Below are 20,385 nucleotides of genomic sequence, written 5' to 3' on the forward strand. Positions count from 1 at the left end.
ATTATTTTCTTTGTTCCAATTGCTTTTTTTTATATTTAAATTTATTTATTTTTGGCTGCGTTGGGTCTTCGTTGCTGTGCGCGGGCTTTCTCTAGTTGTAGCGAGCTGGGGCTACCCTGCGCTGTGGTGCGTGGGCTTCTCATTGCGGTTTCTTCTCTTGTTGCAGGGCACAGGCTCGAGGCGCGGGGGCTTCAGTAGTTGTGGCACGTGGCTCGGCAGTTGTGGCTCATGGGTTCTAGAGCGCAGGCTCAGTAGCTGTGGCGCAGGGGCTTAGTTGCTCCGTGGCATGTGGGATCTTCCCGGACCAAGGATCAAACCCGTGTCCCCTGCATTGGCAGGCGGATTCTTAACCACTGCGCCCAGGGAAGTCCCGGAGTAATATATTTTATCTTAAAAGTAAATGATGAAATAAAAAAAGAACTGGTCTTTCATCATGGACAGTAAGTAGCACTGGTCTAAACAGCTAGTCTGTGCTCCTTGAGGGCAGACATTGCATTCTATTTTAATTTGCCTAATAGTGGGCCTTAGGCAACTATTTATTAAATAAATGAATTTTCAATCTCCAACGTTGGGTCCAGGGCGTTAATATATAAAATCCCTACTACAATTCCGCAATGATTAGACTCGCTAACATTTACTTAAGTTTATCAAACGGCAGCATCTGAGCCAAGCGCTTTACTTCCCACCGCCTTTTTCACTCTCATGTTCTCCTTCCTCTGGGGGAGGGGGTGGGCTCAGCACCACGACTCGCCCTGTCTGTGCATTAGTTGGTCGAGCCCGACGCCCGTTACTGCCGAGTCCCGGCCAAGCCACGCCTCCACGCCGTTCGTCTGGCCCAGAGAGGGCGTGTCCATCGTCCCTCCGGACGATGCAGTCGGTCTCCTCTCGTGAGAATCGGTACGCCCTAAAGGACAGGAGCGGTGTGGGTGGGAGCGTGTTCCGCGGTCCCGCGGAGCCGGCGCACGCCGCGCCCCGCCCCCTCGGCACGCAGGCTCTGCGCGAACTCGCGCACGCGCGCGCGCGCACTCTTCAGAGCCTCACTCTGGCCAGCGGGGATCAACGGGCGGAGGCTGGGCTGCTGAAGTACGAGGGGCGGAGCCCGGGCCGCCGCCACCGCCGCCGCCACCGCCGCCACCGCCGCCGCCGCCGCCGCCGCCGCCGCCGCCGCCGCCGCCGCCGCCGCCGCCGCCGCCAGAGAGGAGCATGTCTGCAACTCGAGCCAAGAAAGTGAAGATGGCCACCAAATCATGCCCCGAGTGCGACCAACAGGTGGGCGCCGGGGGCCGAGCACCGGGCACACGGGCCGGTGGGGCGGGTGCGCGCGGGCGGGCGTCCGTTGCCGGCGGCCGTTGGCTGTGGAGAGGCCGCCTTGCCGGGGTCCCAGCGGCTGAGCGTGTGGGCCGGCCCTCGAGCTCTGGCCACGATGGGAGCCCGGAACCGGCCGGGTAGAGCCGAGGGGTTGCGGGGGAAGCGCCCGGGGCCGCGGCCCGGCCGGTGCCCACCTGGCGGCGGTCAGACGGGCGAGTATCTTGCCCTGTGGCCAGCCGCGTGAGAGGGGGCGTGGGTTTATCGCGAGCTGACGGGGCGCCCTGTCCGGACCCTCCCCGAATCGCCTGTCCGGCTCCGGTGACAGCGGCAGGAGTGTGGGGCAGCAGCCCAAGTGGACGAGTTCGGTCCCTCAGCCCCCTCCTGCCCCGAAGAGAATGCCCGATGTGCCGACTCCGAGTCCGGGCTCCTGGCTCCGAAATCCGCCTTCTGCCAGGCAGGGTTGCTTTGTTCCCGTTTCAGATGTGTACGGTGGACCCCCAAAACTGTCCCCCCGCGACCTGGGCGGATGCTTAAATGTGACAGAAAGGCCCGCAGTGTAATGATGTTTTCCTCTTAGACTTAAGTAAATTGGTGATCTTTATGCTTTTTAATAATTTTCATAACCCCAATAGTCATTAATTTGGTCTAATTTTTAGTAGAACACTTTTAAATACTGTCTCCGTTAAAGTCCTATTTTTCTAGGTGCTCCCCTCTTAATATGCTGTATATTCTTGTTAACTTTTTAAAAGATGAATTTACCTTTCTTACCTTATGTGGTTTCTTGAACTTTTAATATCTGCTTTCTAAACTAAATTCACTAGGTCATGCAATGGCTTTATGACCACTAGTGGCCTGGGGTTCAGATAGACATTCAAACTTAAAAGGGTTCAGCTATGGGGACTTCCTGGTGGTCCAGTGGTAAAGAATCCGCCTTCCCATGCAGGGGACGAGGGTTCGAACCCTGGTCTGGGAACTAAGATCCCACATGCCGCGGGGCAACTAAGCCCGCACGCCCCAACTGTTGAGCTCTGGCGCCTCAATGAGAGAACCCGCATGTCACAATTAGAGAGAAGCCCGCGTGCCGCAACTAGAGAGAAACACGAGGAGAGTGTGCGCCGTAATGGAAAGATCCTGCATGCCTCAGCAAAGATCCCATGTGCTGCAACTAAGACCCGACGCAGCCAAAAAAAGGAAAATAAATAAATAAAATAAATATTAAAAAAAAAAAAGGGGGAGATCAGCTATGACAGTAAACACTGCATGTGATCAACACAGCATCAGAACAGCATCTAATGACAGCTCAGGTGTAAAGAAAAACAACCATGCAGGTGGTTGCAAGAGCTACCATGGCTTAGAAATTTCATGCTTCTTAGCCCATGAGCAAGGCCTTAGCTTCCAAGGTTTTGCAGAGAATGGCATGATTATACTGTACTTAGGGAGCCCAAAGCTGTGGCTTCTCACCAGGTGCCTTCCAGTCCAGATACCAACAAGGGGTCATTTTTACCCTAGGCAGTATTGCCTAGTAATGTAATAGAGCCGGCAGTGCAGAGCTCTTAGCACTCCGCCCTTGCTGCCCGCTGTTACTCCCCCCACCCCGTTACCTGGCAACGTTACCGGGAGACCGTTAACGCTGTATGGTCAGAGCGGTGTTAGAGGTCCTGCTCAGCCATTGGTCGGTGCTACAGTGGGCCCCATTCAGCCCTTGGTCTGCATCGCAGTGGGCCCCTCCCCCAAACGAGCAACTGTCAATGAGCTCCTTGTTGGCCCATTCAGCCAACAGTCAGCAGTGCAGTGGTCGTCAGGCGGAGAGTGAGGTAAGAGGCGGATCCCAGCCTTCTCACCGGGCCCTCCAGCTCACCCAGCCTCGAGCCAGTGACTGAGTTGGGGGGCTCAGGGAACAGGCTGGGGGCTGTGTCCTGCAGGGCTCCAGAGCCCTTGCCAAGACCGCCCACTGGCCGGGTGCAGGCCTTGAGGCGGCGGTGAACCTCTCCCCCATACCTGCCTCTGCGACCTAATGGCAGCAGCAGTCTGCGTGGGAAGCAGTTTTTGGAACCTGGCCCCCGCTGTTTGGGTGGCCTGAGGAGCCTGAGGGCCAGTTGGGTCCTGGGCGCCTGGCTCCTTAAGCAGTGACAGCTGGGCACGGTCTGGGGACCAGGTCCTGAGGGATCCATCAACTGAGATCTGCCTCTTCAACCAGGCCTGGGCACTGGTGGGAAGACCCACACTGGGTGCTGGACGAATGCTCTGGGGCAGGGTAACCAGTGCCCCTGGAGACACCCCCTTCTCTTAGCTAGGCCTGGACCTCGGAGGGTGAGAGTCGTGCCTTGGGACCTTCCCTTTTCTTGTCAGAATAGAGAGTAACATTTGTTTGGTAGAGATTTACAGGAACATCGTTTCCTGACCATGACCTGACCTCAGATAAAGGATCTGACACCAAGAAGTTTGCAACAACTAACAGTACCCCTCCCTCACCTTTCCTGTAAGAGGGCTTTGCTGAAAGCTTTCAGGGAGTTTGGGGTTTTTAAGGCATGAGCCACCCATCTCCTTGCATGGCCCTGCAGTAAACCTTTCTCTGTTCCAAACTCATGTTTTGGTACTGTTTGGCCTCTGTGCGTCGGGCACATGGACTTGCGTTTTGGTAACAGTAACACTGCTGCCATTACATCTTTATCAAGTTGACAGGGTCAGAGTGATAGAAGGTTAACCAAAGGTATTTTTTCTCAAGATGGAGTTTTGTTAACTCTTTATTAATGTGTCATACATAACCCAATGAAAAAAATTTTTTTTACTGACTCCTACATGTATAATATTTGATTATTCTTAACCAGAAAAAGGAGAAGTTCATTTAAAGCTCTGTCAATTAAAACCATTTGTAAGACATGTTTTATGCCAAAATGCAGACCTTAATGTGTATTTCTTTTCAAAATAATTACCTTTCCTTTTACTTTCCCTGTCTCAGCAAGAGAAATTTACTGCCTCTACTTTCTCTCAGCATTGTTTTCAGTTTTGTACATATTTTGTTAAATTTATCTCTATGAATTTAATTTTTTGGATGCTACTGTAAGTGGAATTGTTTTAAAATTTTCATTTTATCAGTGTTCATTAATTATATATAGGAATACAATTGTTTTTTTATTGTGGTAAAAACATAAAATTCACCATGTAAACCATTTTAAAGTATATATATATATATTTCAGTGGCATTAATACATTCACAATGTGGTACAACCATCACCACTATCTAGTTCCAGAACATTTTCATCATTCCAAAAAGAGGACCTGTTTTCATTAAGCAGTCACTCCCTGATTCACCCTCCCTCTAGCCCCTAGTAACTACTAATTTGTTTTCTGTTTCAATGGAGTAGTCATGCAATATGTGTCCTTTGATATCTGACTTCTTTTGTTTAGCTTATCCATGTTGTATTATATATCAGTACTTCATTCCTTTTTATGCCCAAATGACATTCCATTGTGTGGATGTATCCCATTTTGTTAGTCCATTCATTAGTTGATGAACATTTTGGTAGTTTCCACCTTTTGGTTATTGTGAATAGTACTGCTATGAATATTCATGTACAAGTTTTTCTTTTGTGTGTGTGTGTTTAATATATTCTATTTACTACTCAATTTTTGTTTATCGGCCATACCGTGTGGCTCGCGGGATCTCAGTTCCCCAACCAGGGATTGAACCCAGGCCATGGCAGTGAAAGTGCTGACTCCTAACCAGTAGACCACTAGGGAACTCCCACAAGTTTTTGTTTTAATATCTGTTTTCATTTATTATATTCCCACGAGTGGAACTGCATGGTCATATTGTAATTCTGTGTTTAGCTTATTGAGGAATTGTCAAACTGTTGTCCACAGGAGTTGTGCATTTTACATTCCCACCAACATTGTATGAAGGTTCTAATTTTCCCATATCCTCACCCACACTTGTTATTTTTTGTTTTTAAAAGAGTTAGTATAGTTTGACACCAAAGAAAAAAAAGAAAAGAAAATTCTCATGTTTGAAAAGCTTTAAGCTGCATTGTTGGCTCTTTATAACCATGACCAAACCTGTCAGTTTCTCAGCGGAGAGCATGCTGGGAGGATGGAGGAGAAAAATGGACATGATGATATCTTCCTAGTTCTGGAGGGTCCTCTGGAATGTAATTTCCTAGAGCTTGTTATTAATTAATTCAACAAATATTTATTAAGCACATGCTGTGTCAGAGACTGTTCTAGTTCAGGAAGTAAAACAGTGAATAAGAGAGACAAATAGCCCTTCCTCCTGTGGGGCGGGGGGAATTAGAATAGTCATCCTAGAGCATGTGAAGTGGGATATCATTGTGGTTTTGATTTGCATTTCCCTAATAATTAAAGGCATTAAACATCTTTTCATGTGCTTCTTGGTCATTTATATATATTCCTTGGAGAAATATCTATTCAGGTTCGTTGCCCATTTTTTAAAAAAATATTTAATTAATTAATTAATTAATTTATTGGCTGCATTGTGTCTTAGTTGCTGCATGTGGGCTCTTTGTGACGGTACAGTCTTCTCTCTAATTGTGGCCCGCGGGCTCCAGAGCACGTGGGCTCTGTAGTTGTGCCGCATGGGCTTAGTTGCCACGAAGCACGGGGATCTTAGTTCCCCGACCAACTATCAAACCTGCATCCGCTGCATTGGAAGGCGGATTCTTAACCACTGGACCACCAGGGAAGTCCCTCGTTGCCTATTTTTGAGTTGTTAATTGCATTGTTTTTATTGTTTGAGTTCTAAGAGGTTTTGTATATCCTGGGTACTAAACCCTTATCAGATATATGATTTGCAAATATTTGCAAAAACCCATTGATAGTGCCCTTTGATGCACAAAAGTTTTTCATTTTGATGTAGTCCAATATGTCTGTTTTTTCTTTTGTTGCTTGTGCTTTTGGTGTCATAACTAAGAAACTATTGCCCGACCCAAGGTTATAATGATTTACCTATTTTCTCATCTAAGAGTTGTATAGTTTTAGTTGTTATATATATTCCTTGATTCATTTTGAGTTAATTTTTGTATATGGTGTGAGGTAAGGGTTCAGCTTCATTCTTTTGTATGTGGCTATCCCACTGTTCCAGCTCCTTTAGTTGAAGAGACTGTTTTTTCCTCATTGAGTGGTCTTGGCACCATTGTTGAAAGTCAGTTGACAATAGATTGATGGGTGTATTTCTGGACTCTTAATTCTGCTCCATTGATCTATATGTCTGTTATGCCAGCACTACACTGTTTTGTTTAGTTTTTCTTTTCTCATGGATACACAGGCTTCTTTTAAAGACTTAACAAAAAAAAATTGAAATATAGCTGATTTACAATGTTGTGTTAGTTTCAGGGGTACAGCAAAGTGATTCATATACATATATATATCCTTTTTCAGTTTTTTTTCCATTATATGTTATTAAAAGATATTGAATATAGTTCCTTGTGTTATACGGTAGGTCCTTGTTGTTTATCTGTTTTATATATAGTAATGTGTATCTGTTAATTCCAAACTCCTAATTTATCCCCCTTCCCCTTTTGGTAACCATAAGTTTGTTTTCTATGTCTGTGAGTTTGTTTCTGTTCTGTAAATAAGTTCATTTTGTATCATTTTTTAAGATTCCATATATAAGTGATATCATATAGTATTTGTCTTTCTCTGTCTGACTTACTTCACTTAGTATGATAATCTCTGGGTCCATCCATGTTGCTGCAAATGGTATTATTTCATTCCTTTTTGGAATGAGTAATATTCCAGGGTGTGTGTGTATGTATATGTGTGTATGTATATATATATCACATCCTTTTTATCCATTCATCTGTTGATGGATACTTAGGTTGCTTCCATGTTTTGGCTATTGTAAATAGTGCTGCTATAAACATAGGAGTGCATGTATCTTTTCAAATTATACTTTTGTCTAGGTATATGCCCATAAGTGGGATTGCTGGATCATATGGTAACTCTATTTTAGTTTTTGAGGAACTTCCACACTATTTTCCATAGTGGCTGCACCAATTTACATTCCCATCAACAGTGTAAGAGGGGTCCCTTTTCTTCACACCCTCTCCAGCATTTATTTTTATTTGTTTATTTATTTTTAAATAAATTTATTTTTATATATTTATTTATTCTTGGCTGCGTTGGGTCTTCATTGCTGCGCGCGGGCTTTCTTTAGTTGCGGCGAGCGGGGGCTACTCCTTGTTGCGGTGCGCGGGCTTCTCATTGCGGTGGCTTCTCTTGTGGAGCACGGGCTCTAGGTGTATGGGCTTTGGTAGTTCTGGTGCGTGGGCTTCAGTAGTTGTAGCTTGCGGGCTCTAGAGCGCAGGCTCAGTAGCTGTGGCGCATGGGCTTAGTCACTCTGTGGTATGTGGGATTTTCCTGGACCAGGGCCCGAACCCGCATCCCCTGCATTGGCAGGCGGATTCTTAACCTCTGCGCCACCAGGGAAGCCCTCCAACATTTATTATTTGTAGACTTTTTAATGATAGCTATACTGACCAGTGTGAGGTGATATCTCGTACTTTTGATTTACATTTCTCTAATAATTAGCAATGCTGAGCATCTTTTCAGGTGCCTATTGGCCATCTGTATATCTTCTTTGGAGAAGTGTCTAGTTAGGTCTTCTGCCCATTTATTGATTGGGTTGTTTGTTTTTTTTGATATTGAGCTGTAGGAGCTGTTTATATATTTTGGAAATTAAGCCCTTATCAGTCACATCATTTGCAAATATTTTCTCCCATTCTATAGGTCATCTTTTCATTTTGTTTACGGTTTTCTGTGCAAAAGCTTATAAGTTTGATTAGGTCCCATTTGTTTATTTTTGCTTTTATTTCTATTGCCTTGGGAGACTGATCTAAGAAAGTGTTGCTATGATTTATGTCAGAGAATGTTTTGCCTTTGTTCTCTTCTAGGAGGTTTATGGTGTCATGTCTTATACATAAGTCTTTAAGCCATTTTGAGTTTACTTTTGTGTTTGGTGTGAGGGAGTGTTCTAACTTCATTGATTTACATGCAGCTGTCCAGCTTTCCCTACACTACTTGCAGAAGAGACTGCCTTTTCTACATTGTATATTCTTGTCTTCTTTGTCCAAGATTAATTTTAAAGACTTTTAAAAAATTGAGATGTAATTAAATGAGTGGTTACCAGTGGGGAAAAAGAAGGGGGGATGAGTGATACAGGGGTAGGGGATTAAGAAGTACAAACTATCATGTATAAATAAGCTACAAGGATATATTGTACAACACAGGGAATATAGCCAATATTTTATAATAACTATAAATGGAGTATAATCTTTAAAAATTTTGTATCACTGTATTATATACCTGTAGCATATAATATTGCACATCAACTATACATCAATTTTTAAAATTAAGGTATAATTATATATTATATGCATAATTATATATTACATACATAATTATTAATTTAATATATGACTGAGGAGAAAATATTTGCAAATGGTGTGACCGACAAGGGCTCAATTTCCAAAATATACAAACAGCTCATACAACTCAATAACAACAACAACAAAAAACACAGTTGAAAAATGAGCAGAAGGGCCTCCCATCAAGCCTCTTAGATAGCCTCAACCACCAGAGGGCAGACAGCAGAAGCAAGAAAAACGATAATCCTGCAGCCTGTGGAACAAAGACCACATTCACAGAACGATAGACAAGATGAAAAGGCAGAGGGCTACATACCAGGTGAAGGAACAAGATAAAACCCCAGAAAAACAACTAAATGAGGTGGAGATAGGCAACCTTCCAGAAAAAGAATTCAGAATAATGATAGTGAAGATGATCCAGGACCTCGGAGTAAGAATGGAGGCAAAGATCGAGAAGATGCAAGAAATGTTTAACAAAGACCTAGAAGAATTAAAGAACAAACAAACAGAGATAAACAATACAATAACTGAAATGAAAAGTACAGTAGAAGGAATCAATAGCAGAATAACTGAGGCAGAAGAACGGATAAGTGACCTGGAAGACAGAATGGTGGAATTCACTGCTGCGGAACAGTCTAAAGAAAAAAGAAAGAAAAGAAATGAAGACAGCCTAAGAGACCTCTGGGACAACATTAAACACAACAACATTCGCATTATAGGGGTCCCAGAAGGAGAAGAGAGAGAGAGGACCAGAGAAAATATTTGAAGAGATAATTGCTGAAAACTTCCCTAACATGGGAAAGGAAATAGCCACCCAAGTCCAGGCAGCGCAGCGAGTCCCATACAGGATAAACCCAAGGAGAAACACGCCGAGACACATAGTAATCAAATTGGCAAAAATTAAAGACAAAGAAAAATTATTGAAAGCAGCAAGGGAAAAACGACAAATAACATACAAGGGAACTCCCATAAGGTTAACAGCTGATTTCTCAGCAGAAACTCTACAAGCCAGAAGGGAGTGGCATGATATACTTAAAGTGATGAAAGGGAAGAACCTACAACCAAGATTACTCTACCTGGCAAGGATCTCATTCAGATTTGATGGAGAAATCAAAAGCTTTACAGACAAGCAAAAGCTAAGAGAATTCAGCACCACCAAAGCAGCTCTACAACAAATGCTAAAGGAACTTCTCTAAGTGGGAAACACAAGAGAAGAAAAGGACCTACAAAAACAAATGCAAAACAATTAAGAAAATGGTCATAGGAACATACATATCGATAATTACCTTAAACGTGAATGGATTAAATTCTCCAACCAAAAGACACAGGCTTGCTGAATGGATACAAAGACAAGACCCAAACATATGCTGTCTACAAGAGACCCACTTCAGATCTAGGGACACATACAGACTGAAAGTGCGGGGATGGAAAAAGATATTCCATGCAAATGGAAATCAAAAGAAAACTGGAGTAGCTATACTCATATCAGATAAAATAGACTTTAAAATAAAGAATGTTACAAGAGACAAGGAAGGACACTACATAATGATCAAGGGATCAATCCAAGAAGAAGATATAACAATTATAAATATATATGCACCCAACATAGGAGCACCTCAATACATAAAGCAACTGCTAACAGCTATAAAAGAGGAAATAGACAGTAACACAATAATAGTGGGGGACTTTAACACCTCACTTACACCAATGGACAGATCATCCAAAATGAAAATAAGGAAACAGAAGCTTTAAATGATACAATAGACCAGATAGATTTAATTGATATTTATAGGACATTCCATCCAAATACAGCAGATTACACTTTCTTCTCAAGTGCGCACGGAACATTCTCCAGGATAGATCACATCTTGGGTCACAAATCAAGGCTCAGTAAATTTAAGAAAATCGAAATCATATCAAGCATCTTTTCTGACCACAACGCTATGAGATTAGAAATCAATTACAGGGAAAAAAACGTAAAAAACACAAACACATGGAGGCTAAACAATATGTTACGAAATAACCAAGAGATCACTGAAGAAATCAAAGAGGAAATCAAAAAATACCTAGAGACAAATGACAATGAAAACACGACAATCCAAAACCTATGGGATGCAGTAAAAGCAGTTCTAAGAGGGAAGTTTATAGCTATACAAGCCTACCTAAAGAAACAAGAAAAATCTCAAGTAAATAATCTACCCTTACACCTAAAGGAACTAGAGAAAGAAGAACAAACAAAACCCAAAGTTAGCAGAAGGAAAGAAATCATAAAGATCAGAGCCAAAATAAATGAAATAGAAACAAAGAAAACAATAGCAAAGATCAATAAAACTAAAAGTTGGCTCTTTTAGAAGTTAAACAAAATTGATAAATCGTTAGCCAGATTCATCAAGAAAAAGAGGGAGGGGACTCAAATCAATAAAATTAGAAATGAAAAAGGAGAAGTTACAACAGACACCGCAGAAATACAAAACATCCTAAGAGACTACTACAAGCAACTCTATGCCAATAAAATGGACAACCTGGAAGAAATGGACAAATTCTTAGAAAGTTATAACCTTCGAAGACTGAACCAGGAAGAAACAGAAAATATGAACAGACCAATCACAAGTAATGAAATTGAAACTGTGATTAAAAATCTTCCAACAAACAAAAGTCCAGGACCAGATGGCTTCACAGGTGAATTCTATCAAACATTTAGAGAAGAGCTAACACCCATCCTTCTCAAACTCTTCCAAAAAATTGCAGAGGAAGGAACACTCCCAAACTCGTTCTATGAGGCCATCATAACCCTGATACCAAAACCAGACAAAGATACTACAAAAATAGAAAATTACAGACCAATATCACTGATGAATATAGATGCAAAAATCCTCAACAAAATACTGGCAACCAGAATCCAACAACACATTAAAAGGATCATACACCACGATCAAGTGGGATTTATCCCAGGGATGCAAAGATTCTTCAATATACGCAAATCAATCAATGTGATACACCATATTAACAAATTGAAGAATAAAAACCATATGATCATCTCAATAGATGCAGAAAAAGCTTTTGACAAAATTCAACACCCATTTATGATAAAAACTCTCCAGAAAGTGGGCATAGAGGGAACTTTCCTCAACATAATAAAGGCCATATACGACAAACCCACAGCAAACATCATTCTCAATGGTGAAAAACTGAAAGCATTTCCTCTAAGATCAGGAACGAGACAAGGATGTCCACTCTCACCACTATTATTCAACATAGTTTTGGACGTCCTAGCCACGGCAATCAGAGAAGAAAAAGAAATAAAAGGAATACAAATTGGAAAAGAAGAAGTAAAACTGTCACTGTTTGCAGATTACATGATACTATACATAGAGAATCCTAAAAATGCCACCAGAAAACTACTAGAGCTAATCAATGAATTTGGTAAAGTTGCAGGATACAAAATTAATGCACAGAAATCTCTGCATTTCTATACACCAATGATGGAAAATCTGAAAGAGAAATTATGGAAACACTCCCATTTACCATTGCAACAAAAAGAATAAAATATCTAGAAATAAACCTACCTAGGGAGACAAAAGACCTGTATGCAGAAAACTATAAGACACTGATGAAAGAAATTAAAGATGATACCAACAGATGGAGAGATATACCATGTTCTTGGATTGGAAGAATCAATATTGTGAAAATGACTATACTACCCAAAGCAATCTACAGATTCAATGCAATCCCTATCAAATTACCAATGGCATTTTTTATGGAACTAGAACAAATCATCTTAAAATTTGTATGGAGACACAAAAGATCCCGAATAGCCAAAGCAGTCTTGAGGGAAAAAAACGGAGCTGGAGGAATCAGACGCCCTGATTTCAGACTATACTACAAAGCTACAGTAATCAAGACAATATGGTACTGGCACAAAAACAGAAACATAGATCAGTGGAACAGGATAGAAAGCCCAGAGATAAACCCACGCACCTATGGTCAACTAATCTATGACAAAGGAGGCAAAGATATACAGTGGAGAAAAGACAGTCTCTTCAATAAGTGGTGCTGGGAAAACTGGACAGCTACATGTAAAAGAATGAAATTAGAATACTCCCTAACACCATACACAAAAATAAACTCAAAATGGATTCGAGACCTAAATGTAAGACCGGACACTATAAAACTCTTAGTGGAAAACATAGGAAGAATACTCTTTGACATCAATCACAGCAAGATCTTTTTTGATCCACCTCCTAGAGTAATGGAAATAAAACCAAAAATAAACAAATGGGACCTAATGAAACTTAAAAGCTTTTGCACAGCAAAGGAAACCATAAACAAGGTGAAAAGATAACCCTCAGAATGGGAGAAAATATTTGCAAATGAATCAACGGACAAAGGATTAATCTCCAAAATTTATAAACAGCTCATTCAGCTCAATATTAAAGAAACAAACAACCCAATCAAAAAATGGGCAGAAGGCCTAAATAGACATTTCTCCAAAGAAGACATACAGATGGCCAAGAAGTACATGAAAAGCTGCTCAACATCAGTAATTATTAGAGAAATGCAAATCAAAACTACAATGAGGTATCACCTCACAGCAGTTAGAATGGGCATCATCAGAAAATCTATAAACAACAAATGCGGGAGAGGATGTGGAGAAAAGGGAACCCTCTTGCACTGTTGATGGGAATGTAAATTGATACAGCCACTATGAAGAACAGTATGGAGGTTCCTTAAAAAACTAAAAATAGATTTACCATATGATCCAGCAATCCCACTACTGGGCATATACCCAGAGAAAACCATAATTCAAAAAGACACATGCACCCCAATGTTCAATGCAGCACTATTTACAATAGCCAGGTCATGGAAGCAACCTAAATGCCCATCGACAGACGAATGGATAAAGAAGTTGTTGTACATATATACAATGGAATATTACTCAGCCATGAAAAGGAAAGAAATTGAGTCATTTGCTGAGACGTGGATAGATCTAGAGACTGTCATACAGAGTGAAGTAAGTCAGAAAGAGAAAAACAAATATTGTATATTAACGCATGTATATGGAACCTAGAAAAATGGTACAGATGAGCCGGTTTGCAGGGCAGAGTTGAGACACAGATGTAGAGAACAGACATATGGACACCAAGGGGGGAAAACTGCGGTGGAGTGGGGATGGTGGTGTGCTGAATTGGGTGATTGGGATTGACATGTATACACTGATGTGTATAAAATTGATGACTAACAAGAACCTGCAGTATAAAAACAAACAAACAGAACAACTAATACTAAACTTTCATTGGGTTATTTGTATGGAAATATGTTAATATAAATGTTTCAGACATTACATGAAATTTCTAAAAATCTTATATGTTCTGGTATAATGTTATAAGTCATGATTCTAGTTATTACTTTAAAATGTATATCTCAGAAAAAAAAAAGATTATGATTGAACCTGGATGATGGATACAGAAGAGTTCATTATACTGCTATTTTTGTTTATATTTTATTGTTTTTATTTTCTATAATGTTTTTAAAAATTAAAAAAAAAATGAGCAGAAGACCTAAATAGACATTTCTCTAAAGAAGACATACAGATGGCCAATAGGCACATGAAAAGATGCTCATCATTGCTAATTATTAGAGAAATGCAAATAAAAACTATAATGAAGTGTACCACCTCACACTGGTCTGAATGGCCATCATTAAAAAGTCTGCCTGGGATGTGCTCAGAGCACAGGGCCTGAAGAAATGGCTTCTCTGTTTACAACAAACCTAAGAGGAATCTGGCTTCATTGTGACAAGAGGCACAAAACTTGTGGCCTTCCTGTGAACAAATACCCAACACCTGTCCCTCTGCACCTCCATGTGGCTGCTGGGCAGGACAGTGGGGCAGGGCTCGATACTGGAAGGAAAGCTACAGTATTTAGTGGGGGAGTTTGCCACCTAGAGCCTATCTGGTCCACACGTTGGGTGGGCTGTAAGTGGTGTTATAGACATAAAGGCTTTGAACCTCTCTTTTCAAGGAAAGAAAAGAAAAAGAAAAATAGATTCTATATGCCATTCTGGAAAAGGCAAGACTATGGAAACAATAAAAAGATCAGTGGTTGCCAGGAGTTTGCGGGGAGAGGGGAGATGAATACACAGAGTACAGAAGTTTTTATGAGCAGTGAAAATGCTTTGAATGACATTATAATGCTGGCTATATGTCATCATACTTTTGTCCAAACCCATAGAATGTGCAACACTATTCACTTCATTAAAGTGAACCCTCAGGTTAACTGTGGACTTTGGTGATTATCTGTCAATGCAGTTCATCCTTGGTGTTAAAAAAAAAGGTACCACTCTGTTGATAATGGCTATGCATGTGAGGGGAGGGGGTATTTGGGGGAATTTCTGTACCTTCCTGTCAATTTTGTTGTAAACCTAAAACTGCTTAAAAAAAAAGTCTCAAGAGAATTAACGCTCAGGGTAGAAGTTTTTGGCAAAACTTTTGTTTCACTTTTATATAAGTATATATATTATATGGTGTGTGTTTGTTGGATTGTGATGTAAAATTTTTTTTTAGATCAAAAAAGTTTGCAGGCCACCATAGTTAAGTTATACTGGCAAATAAAAGCACAAATTAACCTCAAAAAAAATAATACAAATAATAAATGCTGGAGAGGGTGTGAAAAAAAGGAAACTCTCTTACACTGTTGCTGGGAATGTAAATTGGTGCAGCCACTACGGAAAACAGTGTGGAGGTTCCTCAAAAACTAAAAATAGAGTTACCATATGATCCAGCAATCCCATTTCTGGGCATATACCTAGACAAAACTATAATTTGAAAAGATACATGCACCCCTACATATATAGCAGCACTATTTACAATAGCCAAGACATGGAAGCAACCTAAGTATCCATCGACAGATGAATGGATAAAGAAGATGTGGTATATATATACCATGGAATATTACTCATTCTAAAAAAGAATAAAATAATGCCATCTGCAGCAACATGGATGGACCTAGAGATTATAATACTAAGTGAAGTAAGTCGGAAGAGAAATACAAATACCATATGATACCTCTTATATGTGGAATCTAAAATACAATACAAATATACATATCTACGAAAGAAAAACAGACTTACAGACATAGAGAACAAACTTTTAGTTGCCAAGGGGTAGGGGGGCTGGGGGAGGGAAGGATTGGGAGTTTGGGATTAGCAGATGCAAACTGGTATATATAGAATGGATAAACAACAAGGTCCTCCTGTAGCACAGGGAACTATATTCAATATCCTGTGATAAACCGTAATGGAAGAGAATATGGGAAAGAATATATATATGTATAACTGAATCACTTTGCTGTACAGCATAAATTAACATAACATTGTAAATCAACTATACTTCAATAAAATATTTTAAAAATTAAGGTATAATTGATATAATGTTATATTAGTTATATGTATTAGTTATAGCATTATATTAGTTTCAGGTGTACAATATAATGAATTGATGTTTGTATATATTGTGAAATGATCACACAATAAGTCTTTATTTATTTATTTACAGCAGTTTTTGGTTCACAACAAAATTGAGAAGAGGGTACAGAGATTTTCCATATACCCTCTGCCCCCACACATGCATAGCCTCCCCCATATCAACATCCTCCACCAGACTGGTAAATTTGTTAAAATTGATAACCCTACATTGACACATCATTGTCATCTGAAGTCCATAGTTTACATTATGGTTCACTCTTGGTGGTGTACATTCCATGTGTGGACAAATACATAATGACATGTATCCACCATTACAGTATCACTGAGTATTTTCACTGCCCTAAAAATCCTCTGTGCTTTGCCTGTTCATCCCTCCCTCCCCTTCACCCCTGGGAACCACTGATCTGTTTACCATTTCCATAGTTTTGCCTTTTCCAGAATGTCATATAGTTGGAATCATGCAGTGTGTGACCTTTTCAGATTGGCTTCTTTCACTTAGTAATACACATTTAAGCTTCCTCCATGTCTTTTCAGGGCTGGATAGCCTTTTTTTTTTTTAAAGATTGACGTTTCTTTTTATTATTTATTTACTTATTTATTTACTTATTTATTTATTAATTATTTATGGCTGTGTTGGGTCTTCGTTTCTGTGCGAGGGCTTTCTCCAGTTGCGGCAAGCGGGGGCCACTCTTCATTGCGGTGCGCGGGCCTCTCATTATCGCGGCCTCTCTTGTTGCGGAGCACAGGCTCCAGACGCGCAGGCTCAGTAGCTGTGGCTCACGGGCCCAGTTGCTCCGCGGCCTGTGGGATCTTCCCGGACCAGGGCTCGAACCCATGTCCCCTGCATTGGCAGGCAGATTCTCAACCACTGCGCCACCAGGGAAACCCTAGCCTTTTTTTTTTTTTACAAACACTGAATAATATTCCATTTTCTGGAAGTTCCACAGTTTATTTATCCATTTACCTACTGAGGGACATCTTGATTTCTTCCAAGTTTTGGCAATTATGAATTAAGCTGTTATAAACGTGTGCAGGTTTTTGTGTGGATATAAGTTTTCAACTCTTTCAGGTAAATATCAAGGAGCAAGATTGGTGGATTGTAAGATAACAGTATGTTTAGTTATGTAAGAAACTGCCAAACTGTCTTCCAAAGTGGCTGTGGCATTTTGCATTCCCACCAGCAATGAGAGTTCCTTTTGCTTCACATCCTTGTCAGATTTTGGTGTTGTCAGTGTTCCAGATTTTGGCCATTCTAATAAGTGTGTACTGGAATCTCATTGTTTTAGTTAGCATTTCCCTGATGACATATGATGTGGAGCATCTTTTCATATGCTTAAATGCTCTTGGTGACATGTCTTTTAAGGTCTTTGGCCCTTTAAAAAAAAATTGGGTTATTTTTCTTACTGTTGAGTTTTAAGAGTTTTTTGTATATTTTGGATAGCAGTCCTTTGTCAGATATGTCTCTTGCAAATCTTTTCTCCCAGTCTGTGGCTTGGTCTTTTCATTTTCTTGAAAGTATATTTTGCAGAGCAGAAAATTGTAATTTTAATGAAACCCAGCTTATCAGTTCTTTCTTTCATGATTGTACCTTTGGTGTCATATGTAAAAGGTAATCACCAAACACAAAGTCATCTAGATTTTCTCTTATGTTATCTTTTAGGAGTTTATAGTTTTGTGTTTTACATTTAGGTCTGTGATCCATTTTGAGTTAATTTTTGTGAAGGATGCAAGATCTGTGTCTAGATTCCATTTGTTGTTGTTGTTGTTTTCATGTGGGTGTCTAGTTGTTCTAACACCATTTGTTGAAAAGACCATCTTTGCTCCATTGTATTGCCTTTGCTTCTTTGTCAAAGTTCAGTTGACTGATTTATGTGTGTCTATTTCTAGGCCCTTTATTTCTGTTCCATTGATTTATTTGTTCTTTCACCAGTATCACACTGTCTTAGTTACTGTAGCTTTATAGTAAACCTCCAACTTTGTTCTTCTCCTTACATGTTGGGTTGGCTATTCTGGGTCTTTTGTCTCTACATGTAAAGTTTAGAATCTGTTTGTTGATCTCCACAAAGTAACGTGATGGGCTTTTGATTGGGATTTCATTGACTCTTTAGATCAATTGGGAAGAACTGACATCTTGACAATATTGAGTCTATTTATCCATGAACATGGAATATCCGTATATTTTAGTTCTTTGATTTTGTTCATTATAGTTGTGTAGTTTTCCTAATATGGATCTTGTACAGTAAGTCCCCTACCTATGAACGAGTTCCGTTCCAAGAGTGTGTTCTGTTCTGAGAGTGTGTTTGAAAGTCTCATTTGTTCGTTAAGTCCAACAGAGTTAGCCTAGGTACCCAACTAACACAGTCAGCTATATAGTATTGTACTGTAATAGGTTGATAATACTTTTCACACAATAATACATAAAAAACAAACACAAAAAATAAAGAAAACATTTTAAAACTTACAGTACAGTACCTTGAAAAGTACAGTAGTGCAGTACAACAGCTGTCATACAGGGGCTTGTATTGAGTGAACAGGTGAGAAGGGTTACTGGCTGGAGGAGGGAGAGGAGGGGGGAGATGGTAGAGCTGAAGGATCGTCAGCAATAGGAGACAGAGTGCAAGCTGCAATTTCACTCACGCCTGACGGTGATGGCACAGGTTCTGGTTCTTTGCTGGATTCAATTCTATGTACCTTTTTGAAGAAACGATCCAGTGATGTCTGGGTAGTAGCTCTTTTTTCCTCATCATAGATGACACGATAGCACTGGATAGCATTCTGAACAGCTGCTGCAAGCTTTGTGTACCATTCTACATTCGGGTCCTGTGCCTCAAAAACTAACAGTGCCTCCTCAAGTAAAATCCCCTTGCCGTTTCCTGCATTGTGAATCTCTTTGGTTCTTCAGTTACTTCTTCTTCCTCTTGTCTCTCTTCATCCTTTCTCTCGGCCTCCAATTCCATCAGGTCTTCATTAGGAAGCTCCTTGTGTTGCTCAGCAAGGAGTTCAGTGAAGTCGTTGTCTTGCAGATCTCGCTCCAGCTTAGACCTCTTTGGACTCTCATCCACCTTCTCAAACCCACGAAAATCGTGAACAAACTGTGGGCAAAGATTCTTCCAAAGCCCATTCATGATGACAACCGTAACCTCATGCCAAGCAAAGTTAATGTTTTTTATGGCCTTGTAGATGTTATAGTCCTTCCAAAATTGTTGCAAGGTTGTTCCTGATTCGTGTCACTCGCCTTTACCGCCTGACGAAGTGTGACCTAAATAATATTTCTTGAAAGTTGCTATAACTCCCTGGTCCATAGGTTGGGTGAGCGACATAGTATTTGGCGGCAGATGCACTACTTCGACGTTAGGATAAAAGTTGTCCACTAATGGGGGGTGGCCCGGAGCATTGTCAAGCAGCAAAAGAATGTTGAATGGGATGTCCTTCTCCAAGCAACATTTCGCTACCTCCTGGATAAAGTGGTGGAAAAACCAGTCCTGGTAAATGGCCTGTGTAACCCAGGCTTTGGGGATACTCAGTCACACAAGAGGAAGGGAGCCCTTGGCTATGTTGGGTTCTCTGAATGATAAACTAAGAGAGGCTTCAGCCTCATATTGCCGGAAGCATTGCCACCAAACAACAGAGTTAGCGTATCCTTCGCTGGTTTATAGCCTGGCATCAAGTTTTCCTTCTTACTGATGTAACTTTGGTCTGGCATCCTCTTCCAGTACAGTCCTGTCTCATCCACGTTAAAAAGCTGCTCGGGTAAATATGCGCCTTCATCCATAATTTTTCAAAGCATTTCAGGAAGTTCCTGGGCAGCTACTGTATCTGCACTCGCTGCCTCACCACTTACTTTTATGTTGTGAAGGTTGGTTCTAGCCTTGAACTGATGAAACCAGTCATGGCTGACACTAAAAGATGTGCCCTCTGATTCTTCACCGTGTTTCTTCTTCAAGTCTTCATAAAGCCTTTTAGCTTTCTCTTGAATCAACATTAAGCTGAGTGGGACTTGACACTGATGCTGATCCTGCATCCACAAACTGAGAAATTTCTTCATCTCCTCTATCACTTTTCCATGCTTCTTCAATATTACTGTTGACATCATTGGCACAGCAGACTTCACATGTTCCATGATCTTGTCCTTGTTCTTTAGAATCATTGATGGTTGAACAATTCATGTTATAAGAACGAGCAACGTCTACTATCTTACTGTCTCGCCCCACTG

The 20,385-nt window shown here is 40.8% G+C and overlaps 1 protein-coding gene across 1 annotated transcript in view; it reads left to right on the forward strand.

Moving 5' to 3' along the window:
- Positions 1 to 433: 433 nt before the first annotated feature.
- The window catches only part of LOC309617712 (uncharacterized protein), a gene marked incomplete at its 5' end in the record, with an annotated part of 49,379 nt that continues 29,427 nt past the window's right edge, over positions 434 to 20,385 (forward strand). Inside the window, 2 exons of the mRNA XM_082370230.1 lie at positions 434 to 440; positions 911 to 1,269. Of these exons, the coding sequence (XP_082226356.1) occupies positions 434 to 440; positions 911 to 1,269 (366 nt within the window). The remainder of the gene's footprint in view (positions 441 to 910; positions 1,270 to 20,385) is intronic.

Source organism: Balaenoptera borealis, assembly GCF_965194805.1.
Source record: "Balaenoptera borealis genome assembly, chromosome: 19".
NCBI classification, from domain to species: domain Eukaryota; kingdom Metazoa; phylum Chordata; class Mammalia; order Artiodactyla; family Balaenopteridae; genus Balaenoptera; species Balaenoptera borealis.